This window comes from Solea solea, chromosome 20, assembly GCF_958295425.1.
Source record: "Solea solea chromosome 20, fSolSol10.1, whole genome shotgun sequence".
Classification (NCBI taxonomy): domain Eukaryota; kingdom Metazoa; phylum Chordata; class Actinopteri; order Pleuronectiformes; family Soleidae; genus Solea; species Solea solea.
Window position 1 is genome coordinate 12233950 of NC_081153.1, and position 21289 is coordinate 12255238.

The 21289-nt window shown below is 41.8% G+C and overlaps 1 protein-coding gene across 1 annotated transcript in view; it reads left to right on the forward strand.

Moving 5' to 3' along the window:
* kcnh8 (potassium voltage-gated channel, subfamily H (eag-related), member 8) overlaps positions 1-21289 on the forward strand; it is a 51914-nt gene that overhangs the window by 22863 nt on the left and 7762 nt on the right. Inside the window, exons 5-13 of the mRNA XM_058618451.1 lie at positions 361-598; positions 1821-1978; positions 5685-5889; positions 8359-8568; positions 10987-11186; positions 14208-14457; positions 17562-17776; positions 19077-19115; positions 20568-20833. Coding sequence (XP_058474434.1) covers positions 361-598; positions 1821-1978; positions 5685-5889; positions 8359-8568; positions 10987-11186; positions 14208-14457; positions 17562-17776; positions 19077-19115; positions 20568-20833 — 1781 coding nt within the window. The remainder of the gene's footprint in view (positions 1-360; positions 599-1820; positions 1979-5684; positions 5890-8358; positions 8569-10986; positions 11187-14207; positions 14458-17561; positions 17777-19076; positions 19116-20567; positions 20834-21289) is intronic.

Below are 21289 nucleotides of genomic sequence, written 5' to 3' on the forward strand. Positions count from 1 at the left end.
AAGCCAAGAAGAGGTCACCGGGCTTAAATCAAAGCAGTGAGGTTGTCTGCTGTATGAGATTAATTTGTACATATAGCGAAAATTAGCATTTAGTCAATATACTTGGCGCTGGGAACAGGATGTGTTGTTACTGCACGGGACAGCTAATTAGGTCCAGTGATGTATGAAGTTGCATACACTATGGAATGAATACATCACAGTGTCTCACAGCTGCATTCTGACTGTGAATTTGATGATGTACACCGTGATATTTCCATAATAAACACAACCCATCTACATGTTTGTACAAGTGGCTTTGGAAGGGGCACAAAAAAACAAGTACTGTATATGTGACTGTGACCTCTGTCTGTCTCGGTCCAGAATGTGTTCGGGGATCCACCTGCTCTGCCCGAGTACAAGGTAGCAGACGCCAAGAAGTCCAAATTCATCTTACTGCACTACAGCACGTTCAAGGCCGGCTGGGATTGGCTGATTCTGCTGGCCACGTTCTACGTCGCTGTGACGGTGCCGTACAATGTGTGCTTCATCGGCGACGACGACGACCTCACCCGCAGCACGACTGTCAGCGACATCGCTGTGGAGATTCTATTCATCATAGGTGCATTGCTGATGCATTTTGGATTTCAATGACATTTATGGTTAGAGTTAGCTAAAAATTAGATCAATTTGGATTGATCTAAATTTAACGGGATATGTTATATATATTTATATTTATATATATATATATATATATATATACATGTATATATATATATATATATACACACAGAGTCACACTTATTCCTGATTTTACTACGTGTTTGTGTAGTCTGGTTTGTTTTAATTATCAATGAATCTAAACAGGGGAAGCTCATTTCCATATCCTAGTTATTTATACATACATTCTTACATAAATTCTGCAAACGAACAACTAGAACCTTGAAACGCGATGTATATGTAAAACTGAAAAGCTAAACTTTCATTTGTACGTGTACAAATGAAAATGGGCTATATCCCTGAGCAAAGACTCCGCTGTCGTGTATGTTTCCGCAACGCTGTCAATCAAAAACTGGTTCCGCCTTTCAGACAGTTCCTCCAATCATCACACAGAAGCCCAGCGTCCACACCCATCCACCGCTCTATTGACTCCCACAGAAGCTGAGCTTCCCTGGAAGTGACGATTTTGCTGCATTAGTCCATTCTGTGCCGTCACTTAGACAACAGCTTTATATAGACAAGTGTTTTTTTATGCGGAGACTGCCACAGGAATACGAAAATCATGTAAGGCGTCATTCGTGATATACTAGTGACACGTTCGAATTGCGTTCTGGCGCATGTTTAGTATTGACATGAAAATATAACACAGAACATATTTGACGACATTTTCTAGGAAGCTGAGCTTCCCTTGCTGTCTTAGACCAATCACTACTGGAATCTTTGTATTTATAAATGCGAGGAGTGTCTGTCTCTGCTAATTGTATAACTGTCCAAATGAGTTGCTCGACAGGCTCAAACTTGGCAGCTGACTTAGTCAGGGCACCAGTGTGTGCAGTGCCGACTTTGATGTTGTTTGTAGAAGAAATGCATGAGATATCGGTAAAAACTTGAGTTTGGGATACTGCCCTAGTTTAGATTCATTTCAGTGTGTCAGCAACAGGTGGAGAATTACCACATGATGACAAGAGACCACAAGGGAACTATGACAGGCACCAAAATCATTATATACACTTAATCTCTGATGATATATCATTGTCATTTTATAAATGACTTAAATGATATAGTGTGTGTGTGTGTAACCCCTTTTATTCTTTTTCTTGTCTGTTTTTCCATTTTCCCATCAGACATTGTTTTCAATTTCCGCACCTCTTACGTCAGCAAGTCGGGCCAAGTGATCTTTAACGCCCGGCAGATCTGCATCCACTACCTGACCACATGGTTCATCATTGACCTGGTGGCCGCCTTGCCCTTTGACCTGCTCTATGGCTTCAAAGTCAGCGTCGTGAGTAACTATTGGCTCATTTCAACACCACCACCACCACCACCACCACCACCGCTCCCCCGCAGAGACTGTATCTCATAATCAATCAATCTAATTGTAACCCAACATGCAAGGACAAGGGGAATATGAAAAGGAAAGGAAAAGCATAAGTGTGACCTAATTGAACATGACCTTGAGTACTATTGTAAAGAAATCTATGATTGATGCCGTGTACAGTAGCAGAACTCCTCTGTGTAACCCTGTCATCACGGCGGTACGTCGTGCACGTGCAGCACATTTAACTTTTTCATAAGAGCAGATCTCATAGATTCCTTCCAGCGCTGCGTTGCCTGCTTTGATTCTGTGTATCGATTCCACATACTGTACCGTATACGAGTGCTGTGAAAACAATCAAACCTGTGTCATTAAAACCATTTCCTGCTCTGCCTGTGTCAAATATATGACCCCCTTAAGAATAGTAGAGTGGAGGAGGAAGCAGAGATGTGGAGCAGTTAGGTAGACCATGTTGTCTTGCACTACACTATAGGGAGGCTTTGATTGCTTGCTTATGGAAGTTTTTTCTTCTAATTTGGAGAAAGTGTCACAATGATTGTCCCTCACGCTGTTGTTACGCAAACAGAAAGGTCCTCATTTTAAAGCGCTCAGTGTGGAGCTTCTTTTCACCTCCATGAGGAATTCTGAGTAATTACTAAAACACTGCCGTGTTGATGTGTGTCAAGGTGATCCCACAACACCCCCACTCCCCACTATCCAGTTACAATAAGCATTTATCCATGAGTCAAACTGCTAAACGTCCAGGTTTCTGAAACTTTTCTGGTTCATTCTGAGCCACGCAGGGATCGTTTGTAGCCCTTTGTCTCGCTTTACTAGCACGGTAGCTGTTGTTCTTTGACCAATTGCCTGCGTCATTCGTGACGTAAAATCACTTCCTGTGCGCAGTGTGACAGGTTGCCTGAGAGACACAGAGCGAGTCACAGGGAGCTGACACGCTTCATCAGCATTGAGTGAACCTAGTGTGACGACAGACACCGGTGCACGTTTAGATGGACATGTGAGATATGAAAGAGTGGACAAAACAAAGAAAGGAAGCTGGTAAATCATTCTAATAAACACCATATTTTTTTTCCACATAAAGAAATGGATAGAAATGTAAAAAAAAAAAAAAAAAAGACCTAATTTTTTATAATTTTTTTTTACCTTTTATATGCTATAAGGAATGGTGATGGGCTGAGTGCAGCTCCAGGCAGCTTCAGGTGAAGGTGCCTTTTTAGTTTCAGACTCTATTAATGGAAATGCAACACAATCCCAGTAGGGTTTGGACATGGTTGTAGGACTACTGGGTCACAAGTTCGCCTGCTGCTGCCGGGAGAGCAGGAATGGCTGGTTACTGCTGAGGATTGCGTGAAAACATTCGCACTGATGTCACCTTTGAGGCCTGCAGCCATTTATCACCAAAATGGCCACAGCATAGTAGTTTCCCTCCTCTTTTTTATTTATTTTGTCTACTTTATCTTGAATCTTTTTTCTTTATTTCTTTTTTTTCAGTGTTATGTTAAGTAATATATATATATATATATATTTTTTAATCTTTCATGATTGTCAAATGTACTTTTGCCTGAAGTGTTTTCTTATTGTTGATTCATTAAGTGGAGTTTATTAAATAAAAATAAATTAAATTCAAATTAAATTAAATTAACTTTGGACAAAATACATTAATCTCAGCAACAGAAAAGACACTTTGCTCTACCTTAAGCTACTATCTAATTTCCATCTGTAGTCTCCGGGCAGATGAACCTGAAATATAAAACACACACCCACACACTAACAGGTTTGCACAGCCGCTCTTCTTAGGACGCTGCATTTGGACACCCTAACCAAATCGCTATCCCTCCCAAAGTCAGTGTTTATGGTAGAAAAGGTCCTAAATTTGTGCAGATTTTCAGATTAAAAAGGAGTTTATTCCATTCTTGTTTTGACTGAAAAAAACAACCCATGATTGTGCTTAAGTAGCTCTTCAAACCACTACTATCAAACTTCCTTGGCTACCGTTTTCCCCAGGCCTGGACGCCTACTTTGTAAATAATAATGAAAAAGGCCAGTCGTGTTGTTGTGATTGGCTTGACGGGTTAAAAGTGGGGCTGCGGGGAGAGAAATACTGTAATCAGGATTTGTGTAAAGGAAAGTAAGCAATCAAACAGCGCCATGTAAATTTCACACCCGATGATCAAGGGGAAATGAAAATCTGAATGGTTGTGGAAGCAGGGGCAGTTAAGGGAGAGAGAGGCAGGTGGTGCATATGCCCTTCCGCGTAGCTGCTGGAGAAGAATGTGGTGTTGCTCAGGACTCGCTCTCGCTCTCTCTCTCCCTCCATGGGTAGGATGTGTGGTGGTGATAGATGATAGAGAAAAGATGGAGCTTCTCCCCAGGGCTCAGCAGGAGACTTCATTACTGCTCATGCTGCAGCGGCTCTCCATTTCTCACAGCGAGGGTGTGGAAAAACCCACCATAAAACATACTGTAGACATTGCAGGAGCAGCTCCGATAAAGACTGTCCACATATCACATGCTTTTACTTTCGCTAGTAAAAAAAAAACACAGCGTGAAGTCTTTCACTGACAAACGCACACGCACTCGTTTTCTCCCCACCCCATCCTGTCACGGTGTACTTAAATACATTCTCAAGGAAAGGATGCCCACTTTGTCTTACATCCAACTAATGTGTAGTGCATATACACTAGGTGTGTGTGTGTGTGTGTGTGTGTGTGTGTGTGTGTGTGTGTGTGTGTTCAGGGGCATATGTATATGTGAGCATATTGCCAGTGGGGATACATGGCAGCAAGTCCCACATGGTTGTTGGTGGAGAACATTGCCTGAGGAGCAAGTGCACAATGGATGACATTCACATCTCCAGCACATGTTTGTGAGGAACGTGTGAAAGTAACGGTGTGTGTGTGTCTCTAAGTGAGTAAAGTTGAGGAGGCACAGGGCTTGTGGCAAAGGCAGTTAAATATGTGACGGAGAGAGTGTGCGACGAGTTGAGAAATACTGTCGTATGAGTTTAAGACAAGACAAACACACCTGCCAGCATTTGGCGGATTACTCTAATTGGCAGTTCTGTATTCAAGGCTCCTTCATCAGGAGATATTTCAATGGACCGTATCGTTGGCACGTTTACAAGCATGTGTAATAATAGAATACGAGAGCCTTTGAGCATCCTCTAATGTCTGAAGCACGATCAAGAGCTTTCTTTTTGCCCCTTCACAGTGGTTTGTATAAGAATACTTGTGGGGATGAAGGTGATTTATCAGCGTTCCCCTGAGATTAGAAGGGAGACGAATTCAGTCTGCTCCTCAGTTTTCATGGTTTCTGTTCCTGTCTGCTCTCCCTCCCTCTCTTTCTCTCACTCTCTCTCTCTGTGTATGCCTCTAGCACAACACCAGCAAATCACAAGAAATGAAAAGGGGGTTTATGTCATCGTGGTAACTGCTTAGCAAGGAAAGAAACACGCGTTGCCTTCAGGAGATGCAGTTGTGCGGAGAGATGAAGTGGTGATAGTGATGACTAATGTCAGTTTCAGTGTAGGTTCAACACATGAAAAACTGTGACACCCACCATGAATGCCCTTTATGAAACACACAAACATTGATGTTTGACTCCTGAAAATGAAATCAGTTTTGAGTGACGTCCTGGTCCTCTCTTCCCGCAGGTGTCTGTGGTCCACTTGCTAAAAACGGTGCGTCTGCTTCGTTTGCTGCGGCTTCTCCAGAAGATGGATCGTTACTCTCAGCACGGCACGGTGGTCCTCACCCTGCTGATGTCCATGTTTGCCCTGCTGGCTCACTGGATGGCCTGCATCTGGTACATCATCGGCAAGATGGAGATGGAGGCCAATACCTACAACTGGGATATCGGTGAGTACTTGGAAGGGAAAATGATGGAGTAGAGTGAAGACCTTTCCAACTCTCTTGCTTGCTGATGACGGCATTCTTCCTTTCAGCTCAGTGCGGTGATACTGAGCACATACTACTGCATTCAGCAGGCATGTAAAGTCAGGTGCTGTCAGAGTTTAGATGTGTTCTACCCGGGATGATGTGAAAATCTGAAAGCAGACTGTGATTTTCTTCATTTTGCTGCTTATTGCCTTGATGTGAAAAGACAGACCGGTAGTGTGTCATTGTTAGCATGACATTGAATTTGATGAATCGTGACAAAACACAATGCGACTGCAGATATTCAGACTAAATAAAGAAATCCCTACAAGAGTACAAGTACAGGTCTCTCTCTGTAACATTAACAGCCAGTTATCCATAGGATTAAATGGTTGCTGTAAATAAATGAGGAAAAAAATAAGAAGAATTTATCCTAAAAAATTCTTAGTCTATTTCTGGGTCTCAATGAAGAACACATGAAGTGAAGTGTTGCAACAGGTCGACTTTGTTATACAGCAGGTAGTGGTCGTCCTTTTTTCATTCTGACTCTGTATGGTGGTTAAATGTGGTTAATTGAACATTGTATTGGCTGAGCAGAGATGAGGGATTGTATGTTTTCATTTTATCTACATTTCTCTTTCTCGCCGAGGGAGCAAAACTCTTTGTCACGCTCAGTGCACAATCAATATGAAGGAAACAGTGGACTGAGGAATCTGTGGAATAAATGGCTCAACGATTGTGGCTCACACTAAAAGCTGTACGGCTAAAATATTAGGCATTAAAAAAAAGCGCCACTTTTCCCATTTCTTGATCATATTAATCTAACGTGTTTTTAGCGCAGAAGCGAAGAAAAATTGAAGATTCATTGCTCTTTGTTTCCAAATCAGAGAGCTGCTGCTTCTTTTCAGCAAGCAAGTGTCGATGTGTTTTTTGTTGCGGCTCTTGTTTCTACCCATAGTTCCATTGAAACAGGGTTTCAAAACCATCTCACGCACAATAAATCACTTTGCACAAGTATCGACGTGTCGTTCGGGCGTTAAAGCACCGACCGCGGTCACATGACAGTCCTCTCTGAAAAGACACCACATGCAGCGGAGTTTGAAGGACCAAATACTGATTCAAGAGGTCCTTGCCTGTAGCTATGTAACACTCATCGTGCTGTCATATCACAGAGTGGGTGTCAGAGGCAGTGCTGCATTTTTGCCTGGTTCTCTCACTGTTTCAGTGTGTTTTTTGCAGCAAAATGAACTTTATTATTTCCTCATCGATTCATTTATTCTTATGTTGATTGTTAAAATGACACTTCATCAGTTGTGTGTGTGTGTGTGTGTGCGCGCAAATGTGGACATGACTGTTGTGATTCTTCTTGTAAATAATGATGCCGCCCTCAGGCTTCCCCCTCAGCCTCCAGGTCCCTCATATAATGAGGCCCCCTGGGCTGATCTCTGGTCAGTATCGATGAGCACGCGTTGCTTGCAGTTACCTCGCCCTGTTGTCTTCATAACTGGTTCTGGGTCAGCATTGACTGGGTCACAAGAACGATGCAGATTTTCCTCCTTTTACCAATTACCGCATTTCAGTGTCATAAAACAACGGGTCAGTGCGCGAGGCAGGATTAATGTGTTGTATCCTAATTATGCGATTCTGATGCTGAAGCCGCGCAGCTATGAGGGACTTCCATCCAATTACCATTCATCAGTGTCTGCGGGCGATTCTCCTGGGATCTGCTACACATCTCCACACTGTACTGACCAGAGATTAGTTCTGGTTCCCATGCGAAGGATCAGTCTGTTACATCCATTGTTCTGGCTATAGCATGGAGGGGAGACGGTCTGTGTTTGTCTGGATTGTTTCAGATATTTCAGATGCTCAGTTTTAAATAATGTACAAACAAATGTCTGTTATCGTTGTCAATTAAGTTCACAGACACACACAGTGCTGATTAAAACTATCAGCTCCACATGAGCCTCTCTGTGTTTTTCACTGTAGTGTTGATTACATTTTCTCTAACTATCTTTGTTACTCGGTACGACCAAATATTGTCAGAAGAATTAGAGTTGGTAATGGTCTGATACTTACAGTAAATGTCATATAATTTAAGACTTTTACTTAAGTTATATTATAAAACGTGACTTCAACTTCTACCAAAGTCATTTTCTGGGAAGAAACTTGTCATTTTTACTTATACAAGACTGAATATGTACTGAAAACACAAAAAAAACACTCACAGAAAGTTGCAGAAGTGGATTCTGCTGCTCAAATTCACCGTCATTCAACAGTTTGACACATTCTGCCCCTGCGCTGCTGGTGTATACACACAAACGCTTCCCCAGTCAGGTCTAATAGTATCACTTAACAGCCATTTTCCATGATTTGCCTCTTGGTGACTGTGCTGCTGTGACAGCCACCTTCATCCTTCACTATATCTCCACTCTCATCTCTCAAATCCAGGGTGGCTCCACGAGCTGGGGAAGCGGCTGGACTCTCCGTACTTCACCCTAGGAGCCAACAACGGGAGCAGCAGTGGACCCTCTGTCCGGAGTGTTTACGTCGCTTCACTTTACTTCACCCTCAGCAGTCTGACCAGTGTGGGGTTCGGCAACGTGTCGGCCAACACCGATGCTGAAAAGATCTTCTCTATTTGTGTGATGCTCATAGGAGGTATACGAAACACGCTCATGTTTGATCTGATGTGAATCTCTCCTCGCCTCTCTCACCCTGTTTTCTGTCCCTCTTCACTGTCAGGAATTGGACTAAATTAGTCATTGTTAAAAAAAAAAAAAAAAAAAAAAACATGCCACCATCTTGAAAACCATCCAAATCCTTAAAGAATCATAAAAATATGCCAATTTAAACACATTTTCCCATCAATTTGACTCACCCAGGAGGAAAGCATGAGCAGAAGTGGCCAACGGTCTCATTATATAATGTTCTTGCAGTACATTGATTTTTGCAGAATCACTGTATTGTTATTGTTATTGTGGGCTATGTGTTGTGTAGTCTCGTGAGTTATCCTGCGATTCCCACCTTGTTAATAATGTACATTAAAGTGTAAAGTGTTCTTTGCAGTATACGGTTTGATCCGGCTTAAACTGGATCGTCTACACTATAGGTGTGTTTTTTTACGGATAAAGAGCGGTCTCTGTTTTAGGATTGTCCCTGTGGACAGTTCTCTCTCGGCTTCAGCAATAAACGTTAAATGTCCTTGACTGCCTTGGGGCAGCAACAGTCCCAGAGACACACACACACACACACACACACACAAGCAGACCCGTTTGTGCAGCTATTTTTAAAACACTGTGTTGACTTATGTTCATTTGGACAACCTAAACAAAGCCTTAGCCCTGATCTTAACTATAACCAGTTAATGCTTCACCCTTACTTTAACCTAAGAACAATTAAAATCTTAGGCCTTGAGTTCCTCAGATGAGGTTCTGGGACTACTGGTGCTCACAAGGTCAGTGTTTATGCCAGAGAAGGTCCTAACAAGTACACACACACACACACACAAAACACACACATCCATATTGTCCCTTGTGGGTCAGTGTGAAATGAAAACTAACACACAGCACCTGTTCATATTTATAGCAGTTCAAAGGTCAAATGCAGTGAGTTTGTGGAGGAAATTGGATTATTACCTTATTAGAGTAAATTCAACAGCAAAACACCCTTTACCCTGCTGTATTTGCTACATTTGATTGAAATAAACAAGTGCTGTGATTGAAAGGTGGGACTGTCTGACAACTGGAGTCGGTAAACAGTCGCTCCAGACGTGCCTTCAGTGTCTCGGTGCCTTCATGTCTCGAGTTGTGCAACACTGGCAGGAGAAAGCTGAACGAGATCAGGAGAATATATTATCTGTGTGGGCATGCAAAGGGCAGGGATATGTCACTCCAATCAGATCAGCTCCTCTCAGTTCAGACATCAGTGTTCTCCTCTGGGAGGTGCAAGACATGAATGTAAACATACCATTTGCTTTTTGTTTCTGTTTAATCGCTCACATAAATTGACAGCTCCCCGTGAGACGCGCGCGTCATCATATTTACAGGAGTGCGATTATCTGTGGCGGCTGCGACAGAGCTTCTCCATCATTGTTGCGGAGATTTAATCGGACAAAAGTGGATTCCTTCATGCAGACTATACAGCTTGGAACCAGTGATGGAGCAGCAGTTACAACTTTACCGCAACTACAAAGTCCTTTGACGTTGCGTTAAAGCATGACCACCTGACAAAAGCAGAGTATTTGTATGTTACCAATATAAAATAATAATAATAAAAAAAGAAACATGTGATTCTTTTTGCATTTGTTTTTTTAGTCGAGACCTTCTTTAAATCTAATTATACTGCTTTTTCAAGTTTCTCCTTATTATTATTTTTCTCTCCAATGAATCACGTTTTTGAGGCCTTTCCCATACCCCGAAACTCGCAGATTTTTGCGATCGCATAAATCCTGGTGATAATTTACGTGTGAAAGTTGTTCGGTGAAAAAGCGTGGGAAAATTGGATGTGGGAGGGACTTACGAAAATGAAAATCAGCTTTAATCAGGTGACTTTTTGTCGTGTTTCACGTACATGGACGAAGGTTGGTACACATGTAAATCATGTCGGGAAGGTCCAAAAAGTCAATGGGGACTTTGTCGTAAGTCCGACAGGAAGTAAATTTAGTTTCCCTCTCCGATTATATCCCCTTTGTCTCTCTGAAAACAATGTCTTTTGCTGAATATTATTATATTATTAAATAATCTAAGTAGGCTAAAGTGTTATTAATAACAAGATACTCCAACACTGCCCATTAGAGTATGCTACTACTGTTTTGGTGAAGTCTATTTGGGTGTGACAGCACGAAAACAAAGCATGCAAATCCCAATTATCCATTACTGTTGACCTGCTGTCCACCAAAGCCTCTGCTGTCTCTTTGCATTCACAGTGAGACATTTTTTTGCAGATAGTCTTCCGCCATTAGAACATCATCCAAATGGTCTTTTCCTTCTGGTCTGGGCAAAACCATTATCAGTCTGAACACTTTCATTCTACTTCTAATTCATCTCTTCCTCTTCCTCTTCCTCCTCTCACCTGCAGCACTGATGCATGCCTTGGTCTTTGGTAACGTGACCGCCATTATCCAGAGGATGTACTCACGATGGTCCCAGTACCACACCAGAACCAAAGACCTCAAGGACTTCATACGTGTCCATCATCTGCCGCAGAGCCTCAAGCAGCGAATGTTGGAGTACTTCCAGACGACTTGGTCGGTCAACAACGGCATCGACAGTAATGAGGTATAGAAAACGAGGGCAATCGATTTCAGTTTGAAGTGTTTTCCACACACACACACACACACACAAGTGAATGTGACCACTTTCCCATGTGGTGCCACTGTGTACATTTAAGCTGGAATAAATCCTCCTGCTCCGTTTTCACTTAACATATTTTGAAACCCAACAGCTCAGCCATAAAGAGATCAATATTACATTTAAAAAGGTCACATATCGGTCCCTCATCACGCATCCACCACAGTTAGACTCGTCATAAGAGCGATAATGTGATCAATACTACATGTTCCCCCGACAGGGTAAGAGCATGTTGTTTTCCTCAGCACTGACTGACAAGGACAGGACACAAACGACAAATATATATAAAAAAAAGAAAAATTGACAAGCAGCAGACAGAGACTTCACTTCTCTGTCTCGCATTGTCATGTTGTGGACAACAGGTTTTTGGGGACTCAGCGGTTTTAGATCCACAGACCTTTTTCTAGTGAATTCATGTCAAATTCATGTTACGTGACATGTACAGTGTGGGGTTACAAAATTAAGGATAATGAGAGGAGGCCACAGGGCTGTCACCGTTTCAATGAATACTATGTAACATGCCATTCTTTCAAAGACACTTCAATATTGCCTTCCCCCCACCTACACCTACACACACACACACACACACACACACACACACACACACACACACACACGCAAACAAGTGTTTCATTCATTATTACACTTACTATTAGTCATGCGAGGTTGACCAGGTGCAGCCACAAATTTTGTTCCTTACTTCTTCATCTATGGCGCAGAACCCAAATGGCAGTACTTCCACACACCGCTGTTGTCAGGGGGAAGCTTTAGTTTGCCCGTGTGCTCAGTTTTCACAGCAAAACCGTCAGTGAAGAAGTTAACCCTGGTTTTGAGAAACAGCATGACATCACTGTCTTGCTTTTTTGATGGATTCAAAGTGGATTTAAGGCCAAGCTTCACTGAGTGCGCCTTCTGCTGGCCCAAGTGCTAATTACCTCAGATTCACTCAAATGGGTTTTTTAAGGTTCAAGATTGGAACCAACCAATGGGTCATTTGGGGGTTTGGTCTGGAAATTATAGCACATAGTCCGTGTTCTTGAAAAAATAAAAGACTGATTTCTATGAATTTAAAGTGTATTGGAAACATTTTGGCTAATAAAAGTACTCTTTTACATTTTTAGATATTTTAATGCAGAAACGTTACAACCGTTAACTTCTTTTTGCGAGACTTAGGTACAAGTTGAAAAGACTCAAAAGACAAACTTTGTATAAAATACATTAAAGGATAGAGATATTATATCCCTAAAATATATTATGTATAATATATTAAAGGTATTAGCTTATATGCATGCATAATATTAATTGTAAGGCATGTTCATTTTTGACAATCTTGGAATTTAACTCCCTGCACATCACATATATTTGTGTCAGACGGAAAGTAGGTAAATCTATCAACGTTAATATAAACAGAAAAAATGGAGACGGAGCTAAATTCGAGGACAGCTTTGAGAGAAAACACATACACGGAGGCGAAAGAGCACCTTTCCTTAACAAGCGCAGGGGAGCCAGGCACTAGTCTAATAGCAGCTCGTCCCTCCAGGCTGCGAGTCCCTGCGAGACAGCTGTCAGAGCCCAGACCAGCGCTCAGATGAAATGATGATGATGATGATGATGATGAATTTCAGACAGATGAATTATAGATGGGCCTGTTGATTAAAGCCAGCCGGGCTCTGATGGCTCATTGATCGACTCTTGTGTGATGGTGAGCCCCAGATCTTTGTCCTGAAGGAGACGGGCAGATAAATGACATGGGTTTTTTTCAGTGACAGGAACATTCCCAACTGTGCTTGGTTGCTTATGTTTTGTACCTGTATATATATCCAGGTTATGCATGTTTAGTCTGGACGGCTGGACATCACTTTTTCATGTCCGAGACAGATGCTATGGGCTAAAATACAGTATGTGCCATCAGAAACTGAATGTGAATCATTTATATTTGAATTTAAATGGCTAAACTTGACTAATTGCATTAAAAAACTGAATTTGAATCACACAATTTGGACAAATTACATTGGACAAATTCTATATATTTTCACATTCAGTACTCAATCAGACATTTTTGAGCACATAACTGACCGTGCCGTGCCGTGTAATGCCGTGCTGTGCCGAGGCGAAGCGAGCCGGGCCCATAGTGGGAAGAGGCCAATAGTGGTCATGTGTTGCCACCATGGATGTATTATAATATACCCAAGGTGCTGATTGGCTGAAGAGGAGACCTGTGTATCTGCACTCAATTGCTCTTCCTTTACTAGTACCCGGATGTCTGTCACAGTAAATTCAAATTGAATTTTGAGAACACATTTACACCTATGGTCAATTTAGAGTGACCAATTGACCTAATCCCCCATATTGCATGTTTTTGGACTGTGGGAGGAAACCGGAGAAACCCCCCCTCCACACACACACACGGGGAGTACATGCTAACTCGCTTGTTCCAACCGGGCCTTGTGAAGAAAAGAGTATGTAGACAGATGTTATGGGTTATATCAGTGACTCATGGTGTTTGTTTGTTTTTGAGTATGTTTCTGACAATCTATCCTATTGTTTGTGAGTGTTCTATATTTGTTTTTAGGTGTGTTATTCACCATATTCAGCATGGCACACACAAAACCAAACATGGTATTTTTGTTCATTGGCTGAAGGGAAAGTAAATACTATAATATTAAAGAACGTTCAGTTCTTTCTGGAGGTGGCTTTGCAACTGTTATTGATTCTGGGCTGTAAAGACAAACCTGACTTGACGTGACATTAGTGTTTCCCGTAGCGCAGTAGCTTAGAATCTAATCAAAAAGCCGCCAAGGCTGGAAATTTAATCACCCAGTTGCAGCATGGGATATTTTCACAGTTGTCATGCTTGCCTCACTCTCGTCTGCCTCCTCTCTTTCTCTCCGTCTCGTTCTCTGCCTCACACTCCCTCTCTCATCATCACCATCATCCCCGTCCCCACAGCTGCTGAAGGACTTCCCAGACGAGCTGCGATCTGACATCACCATGCACCTTAACAAGGAGATCCTGGAGCTGTCCATGTTTGCCTCCGCCAGTCGTGGCTGCCTGCGCTCCCTGTCTCTGCACACAAAAACCTCCTTCTGCACTCCTGGAGAATACCTCCTCCGACAGGGCGACGCACTCCAGGCCATCTTCTTTGTCTGCTCGGGTTCCATGGAGGTGCTGAAAAGTGGCATGGTGCTGGCCATCCTGGGTACGATAAAGGGGATGGGGAAACAAGTTTAATTATTTTTTTCGTGATTACATCTACAAAGAAAACCAGGCCTGTGTAGCTCATTGTTATAAAGCCTGCAAATGAGCTCATTGTTTATGAAAAAGGAGCTTGACAGTGTCCTCAAGGCTACAGCTCATCTTTATAGCCTCATGTTATTAAACTGCCATAACACATGGTCAACCAGCAAGAAACTAACACACTTATCTATGGCTGTGCAGATATCATTTTTAAAGGAATGCTCGATGATGAGTGACTCAACCATTTTTAGGTCCAGTGGTTGGTTGATTGGTGTATATTACAGTATATAATGAACCACACATTAATTCAGCAGTCCAGGATCATCCAGTGCCCCTATATGGGTTAAACCACTTTATTTTCCAGCTCACTGTGGTCGGGTCTGTTCCATAGCATTGTAATTCAGTCCTGCCTACTTTAATTTGTGTTGTCCCGTCAGTTCAATTCACTAGAGTCAGGTCATTTCAGCTCCATCTCGTCAAGGTCATTTAAACGCCGCACGTGCAACCTATAGTCTTCTGTCTGGGTATAGTTAACATCAGTGAGTACGTGGTGCGAGTCCAAATTTGTAGGCGTTAAGTCGCTGTTTGCAAATCATTACGACTAATTGCAGTATCAGCTGTATCAGTGTTCTTCATCACACGGACGATGATGACACGGAGTAAAGGAGAAGAGAAAAAATCAAGAACTGTTAATTCATTGATAAAGGAATTAGGTTGCAAAAATGTTTTTGTAAATTTGGTAACTTTATTCATGAATAATGTTAATCATTTTTGTAGTCGCCGGTGCTGTAGAAGTAATGTGAAGTTCAACAGGAAAGGGAAAACAGATTCAATTATAAAAGATGCATAAAAGAAATGTCTGCAGTATAAGCCATTTGGCAAATATTAAGATGAAGTTCAGAGTCGATTTTCTTCATTCTCTCAGAAACTAACTTAACAAATGTATCCAAACAGTGTGTGTGTGTGTGTGTGTGTGGGTCTCAGCAGCTGCAGTCAAATGCTCCTGCAGAGGACAGTGTGTTTTTGGACATGTGTGTATAAAGTCGCTGGAGTTGTTTACTGATGCACAAAATTGTGTGTGTGTGTGTGTGGGTGGGTGCATATGTGTGTGTAGGCTTGACAGGCACAGAGCATTGTCTCTGTACTTGTTTGCTGACTGTGCAGAAGGTCAGGCTGACACTGAGTGTCTGACTGAAGAAGGAAAAATGCTTCTCTCACTCTGTTTCACTTCTCTCTCTCTCTCGGTGTCTGTGTCTGTGTCTGTGTGTGTGTGTTTCGCTCTCTCTTTCTCTCCTTCGCCTTCTTGTCTTGTCACAACACAAGTCTGCAGTGACAGCCCAGTGCCACATAATGGGGAGTGATAAAATGTAGAAAGTGTTCACACACCAGTTGTTGCTCCCCCCCCCTCCCCCCCCCCAAAAAAAACTCTTCATCTTCAGATGAAGAATTGTCCTTTTCAGTCCTGCACAGTGCCCACTGTTTATTTAATTTGGACGCAGAAGCCAAAGGAGAATGGCCACGAGAGAGTGAGAGGTTGAGGTGAAACACCGATTGGTGGAAGCTTTGAGTCTTGAATCTGAGGAAAAAAAATTAGAGGTGTTGAAGGGAGGACTGGAGTAAAAAAAAAGAAAAGGAAGCAAGTACAGTTAAATGTGGATAAGAGAAAAAAGGAGAAGATGAGATTGAACTAAGGAACAGGAAAACCAAACAACTGAGCTGAGTTAAGGTGAAGTGGAGAAGGAAATTACTTCATGAGAAGATGGAAAGGGGGGGAGGAGGAGGAGGAGGATGACAATTAAGTACAGAAAAACCGAATGAAAAAGGCACAGAGAAACTTAAAAAGGGAAGGAAGGAACAGTTAGTGTGAAGGAAAACAGGAAAAGTAGTAGAAGGAAAGGTAGAGGAAACAAACAAGGGAAGGGAGACGCTGAAGAATGGAAAAGAGGGAGAAAAGAATACGGAAAAGGTGATGGCACACAGAAGAGAAGAACGTAAACATGGGGAGACGAGGAAGGAAAAAAGGAAGGAAGCAGAGAATAGGAGCGTGAGCTAAAAGATCAATAAAAGATGCAGGGAATAAGAATGGGAGGGGGCGAGTGGACTGAGAGAAATAAGAACAGTCACGACTGCTGCTCCATCAGCTGTGCGTTAATTGCGCAGCGTTCACCGGTCACAGTGACCATAATGAATATTTTATCACAGCTTAAGCATCATTAACACTATAACGGGATCTTAGCCTCGTCCTCATCTTTATCAAGAGGCCAGGAAACAGCTGTCACCACTGCTCCACGCAAACCATAAAATGTATTAAAAGCACAGAGAGTATTAACAAGGTTTCATGAATAACCATCAAAACTTCCCTCAGTCTTTACTCACAGAATCATTAGTGATTTGTTTTCTGTTCAAAACATTGCTTATTTTGTGGTCCAAGCAGTCAATACATTCATAGTAGACTAACAAATTGCTTTGCTCTTCTTTGTTCTTATATAAGGCAAAAGAAAAAATAGTCTGAAGCAGTCTAGTGAGCCGCCACATGCAGGGGATAAGCCTGAATTGTTATGAATTCAAATGGCGGTGAAATTACAGTTCCACTTTAAAATCACCTTCAGCGGCAGTGGTTAGAGGATTACTGTTGAGCACATCAATATTTCATAAATCAACAATCCATAATTTATTAACAATATTAATTATGTTCAACTATTTATGAGAACTTTGGGTTTGAGAGGTTGTAAATATATACTGTATATATATATATATATATATGTATAACGTTTTGTCTGTGTTTCCTTTTTCATGAAATTTCATAATCGGCACATTTGGACCAATATCAATTCCTTTAAATTTTAACATTTACTTATGCAGACATGACAGATTGTTTTTGTCCCTTAAAGACATTTATAACAGAAAAATGGATAAGTCTGTCTTAAATCTTTACGTCACACTGCAGTAAAAACCTCTCCATATGCCAACCTGCAGAACCTCCCTCAGTAAATGGAGAATCTAATGTTGTACGGAATGTCTCACCTCCCTGTGTCCATATCTCTCTCTCTCTCTCTCTCTGGACAGGTAAAGGAGACCTGATTGGGGCGAATGTGTCCTTAGATGACCGGGTGATCAAAACCAATGCGGACGTGAAAGCTCTGACCTACTGTGACCTGCAGTGCATCAGTCTGAAGGGCTTGTACGAGGTGCTGGACCTTTACCCTGAATACTCCCACCAGTTTGTCCAGGACATCCAGCAGGACCTCACGTACAACCTGAGGGAGGGACAAGAGACACACGTGAGTCTAAGGGTTTCACGTCCGAGTGTTGATCAGGAAATCTGAATATCATGAAAAGTTCTCCTCAATTATATAACGTTACAGTACAGTGTGTAACTCTTGGTGAATTGAGTTGTTGTCGATGTGATTATTCTGCCTCTGTTCAGTGTCTGATGTACAGATGTCTCAGTGTTGTAATGCAACAGAGTACAAATACTTTGTTACTGTACTTAAGTACAAAATTCATGTATCTGTACTTGACTTATTTATATTTCTAGCAAATTTGACATTTACTCTAACTATATTTGTTACTGGTTACTACCAAATAAATTAGATGAAGAAGAGTTGAATTGAATTGAATTGAATTGAATTGAATTGAATTGAATTGGTAATGGTCTGTATTTATATAGAGCTTGTCTAGTCTTGATGAAGTGCTTTACACTATAGTTCAAGTGTCTTGCTCAAGGACACATATAGACTAGCAGAGCCAGGAATTTAACCCATAACCGTCCAGTTGAAAGACAATTCGCCCTACCACTGAGCTACCATGGCTCAATCCTAATTCCTCACTTTTTAAATATGTTTACTTCTAAAACGTAAGTACATTTTATATCAGAAAATGACTTTTGATACTTAAAGGAATACTTCACCGATTTGCATTTAGCTTTGTATTACTAGAGTAGGGGTAGTATTTTTGAAAAATTCTGCTTCCCAACCTCAGTTTCCCCTGAGTCGAGAAATATCTTCATTTTTTTTTTATCACGTGCTCACCAGTGACACTTGGTCTGAGCCTTGAAACTGCAAGAAACTACATTCCCAGAATGTAAACAGTGTCCGCCATCTTTGCTAACAGTTACGCTAACAGGACCAAGTGTCACTGGTGGGCACGTAACAAAGAAAAGAATGAATATGTTTCTCTAACTCAGGGGAAACTGAGGATACAGTAAAAGTACAGTAAACTTTGTACTTTATAGAAGACTGCACAAACGAGCTGCTGGTCTTTAAGGTGACACTCATGTGCAGGAGCTCAGAGTGTGTTTGTTGTTGCTGAGGAGTCGGTGATTACTGTGGTGTATTTTCAACACAGCACAGGAGTATCAGTGTATTAAGGGGAATTATATGTCAGTATTGCATTACCACAAGCTACACAATCATGTGTTATTGTTTTCTGCCCACTCTAGAAGATAAAATAAAAAAAAAACTGCAGAGTCTTGTGAAAAAAGCTCTAGTGTAAATTCAAACTTGGAAAAGAAAGGCCACATCTTGACTGCTCTTTGCTGCTCTTCAATTGCTGTGAGTTTTTTCTCTGGCTTCCTTCCAGGTGAAAGCCAGACTGTCCACAACTGCACTGGATACACAGGTAATAAAGCACGAGCACACACACAAACACTGCCTGACGGTTTCTACTTCCATTTACTCAAAAGACTTGGCCGATGGGCCACGTCCTAACCTTTTAATCAGCACATAATAAATAAAGGACGAAACTCAAATTAACATTAAGCTACAGATCAATTTTTCCATTCTGTGAAAAGTGTGCAGGACGAGTCCCAGCAGCGGACCTCCATCACTCTCGAAGACATAATGATTCTGATAAGAAGGAGGGTTTTATTTCTTTGGTCAGCAGGTTGAAGTGGGAGAGAGATCAATTCTGCATAAAAGGAGGGCAGTGAAATTCTCCGCATGCTGTTCTGTCACTGCTGACAATCTGCACAAATAACACAAATATAATAATCTGTACTCAGATGTTTTACAGCGAAATCAATTCACCCGCTGGACTGCATTGACCCTCACCTGTTGGATCATAGGCCACTGATCAATAGGTTATTGTCGGCCTTATTTCCTCTTATAAGTATATCCTCATCGCTCAGTTGATCAGCATCTGTGCAATTTAACCCCACAGCAGAGTTTTGATAGATAAAGACACATGACTCCGTGTTTATTTGAGCACATGTCAGAGTTCACTCCTTGTGCCTTTATTACACCGCAGGTCATATTTGCAGCATTTTCCTGGGGCTTTTTATTTCACACTTCAGCACAGAACGTAACGCAGACGACACCTTTGCACCAGTGCATTACTGCATTAGTGCAAATATGCGATGGCTCGCGCTGTCGGAAAAATTCCACCAGTTTCTGAAAGCTGAGAAGTTGCATGTGTAAAGCCACCAAGTGGTTATTACGGTAATTAGGAAAGCTGTCGAATCAGCGTCTTTGTTACCAGATAGTAGAGAGTTGGAAAAAACACCTGTACATAAGTTTCCATTTTTTGGCCTGTTTTTGCACATTGAGACAACTACAGTGTTTTTTCTTAATAAAACGTTGTGTTTTTCTTCATTTTAAATTGTCAGTACACTATTTTAACATGCTCTAAATTGTAAATAACTGCCAGATATTGAAAGTTATTCCGGCAAAATTGGCAAAAGCACTCACTCAGCCCTTATATGGTTAATAAAGCAAAAAGACTTTAAGAGGGCTTAAAGGGTTAAGTCCTCCTTGGACTTACAAGGCATTAGTGTTTATTCCAGGGTCTTGCAGGTCTATTAATGAGCAAATACAGCTTCAGCATCTCAATAGACAGCAGGAAAAGGGGGAGAATAGAAATATAGGCTAGAAATGTTGGCTGTGGCACAAGATGCAGAATTCTTTTCAAGTAAATTGCCACTGTCATCGTCAAGGCCGATGCTTCAGATGATTCAGCACAACATGAATAGGTTTTTATCTCATCTTCGCTCTCAGCTTTTTCAAAGTTATGTAATCTCAGTTTTGGAAAATGTCCTGAAAAGACGGGTGAATGTTGATGCTGCTGTGTCTCCAGTCAGGATTGAGGAGGAATGGGTTGCTGGGTTATCCATCCATCATCGAGGCTCGGGAGGAATATGAAGAGGACGAGGAAGAGGAGGAAGACAAAGCCACGTTTATGTCTCTGTCGTCGGAGCAGAACCGAGCTGCGAACCTCAGGGACGCCGGTGGGAAGTCTCTGCTGAGCTGCCAGAGGACCACGGGACCGGACTGCAGGACTTCACGGAGGAACATCCAGGAAATGACTCCCGTCAAATTAGACCCTTCCAACCTCAGCCCCAGGTGAGTTCGATCAACATTGATTGGTCCGTCTGCCTGTGTAGGCTTGTATCTCTGTGACTGTGTGTACCATGTCTATTTTTGTCATCGCTGAGGACATTACCTGTGACACAGACTTGGGCTGAGTGAGGAACAATATTTGTTTACTAAAACAAGTTTGACTTTCTCTATCCTCTACGATGTGCCATGGGCTTGATCTGACGCGAACTTGAGTTTACTTAAAGAAAATACTTCACCGATTTACATTTAGCTTTGTATTATTAGAATAGGGGTAATATTTTTGAAAAAGTGTGCTTCCCAACCTCAGTGAACCCCTGAGTTGAGAAATATCTTCATTCTTTTCTTTGTTACGTGCCCACCAGTGACACTTAGTCCTGTTAGCGTAGCTGTTAGCAAAGATGGCGGACACTGTTTACATTCTGGGAATAAGGTCCCGCCCCCCTACGAGTGGCTCCAAAA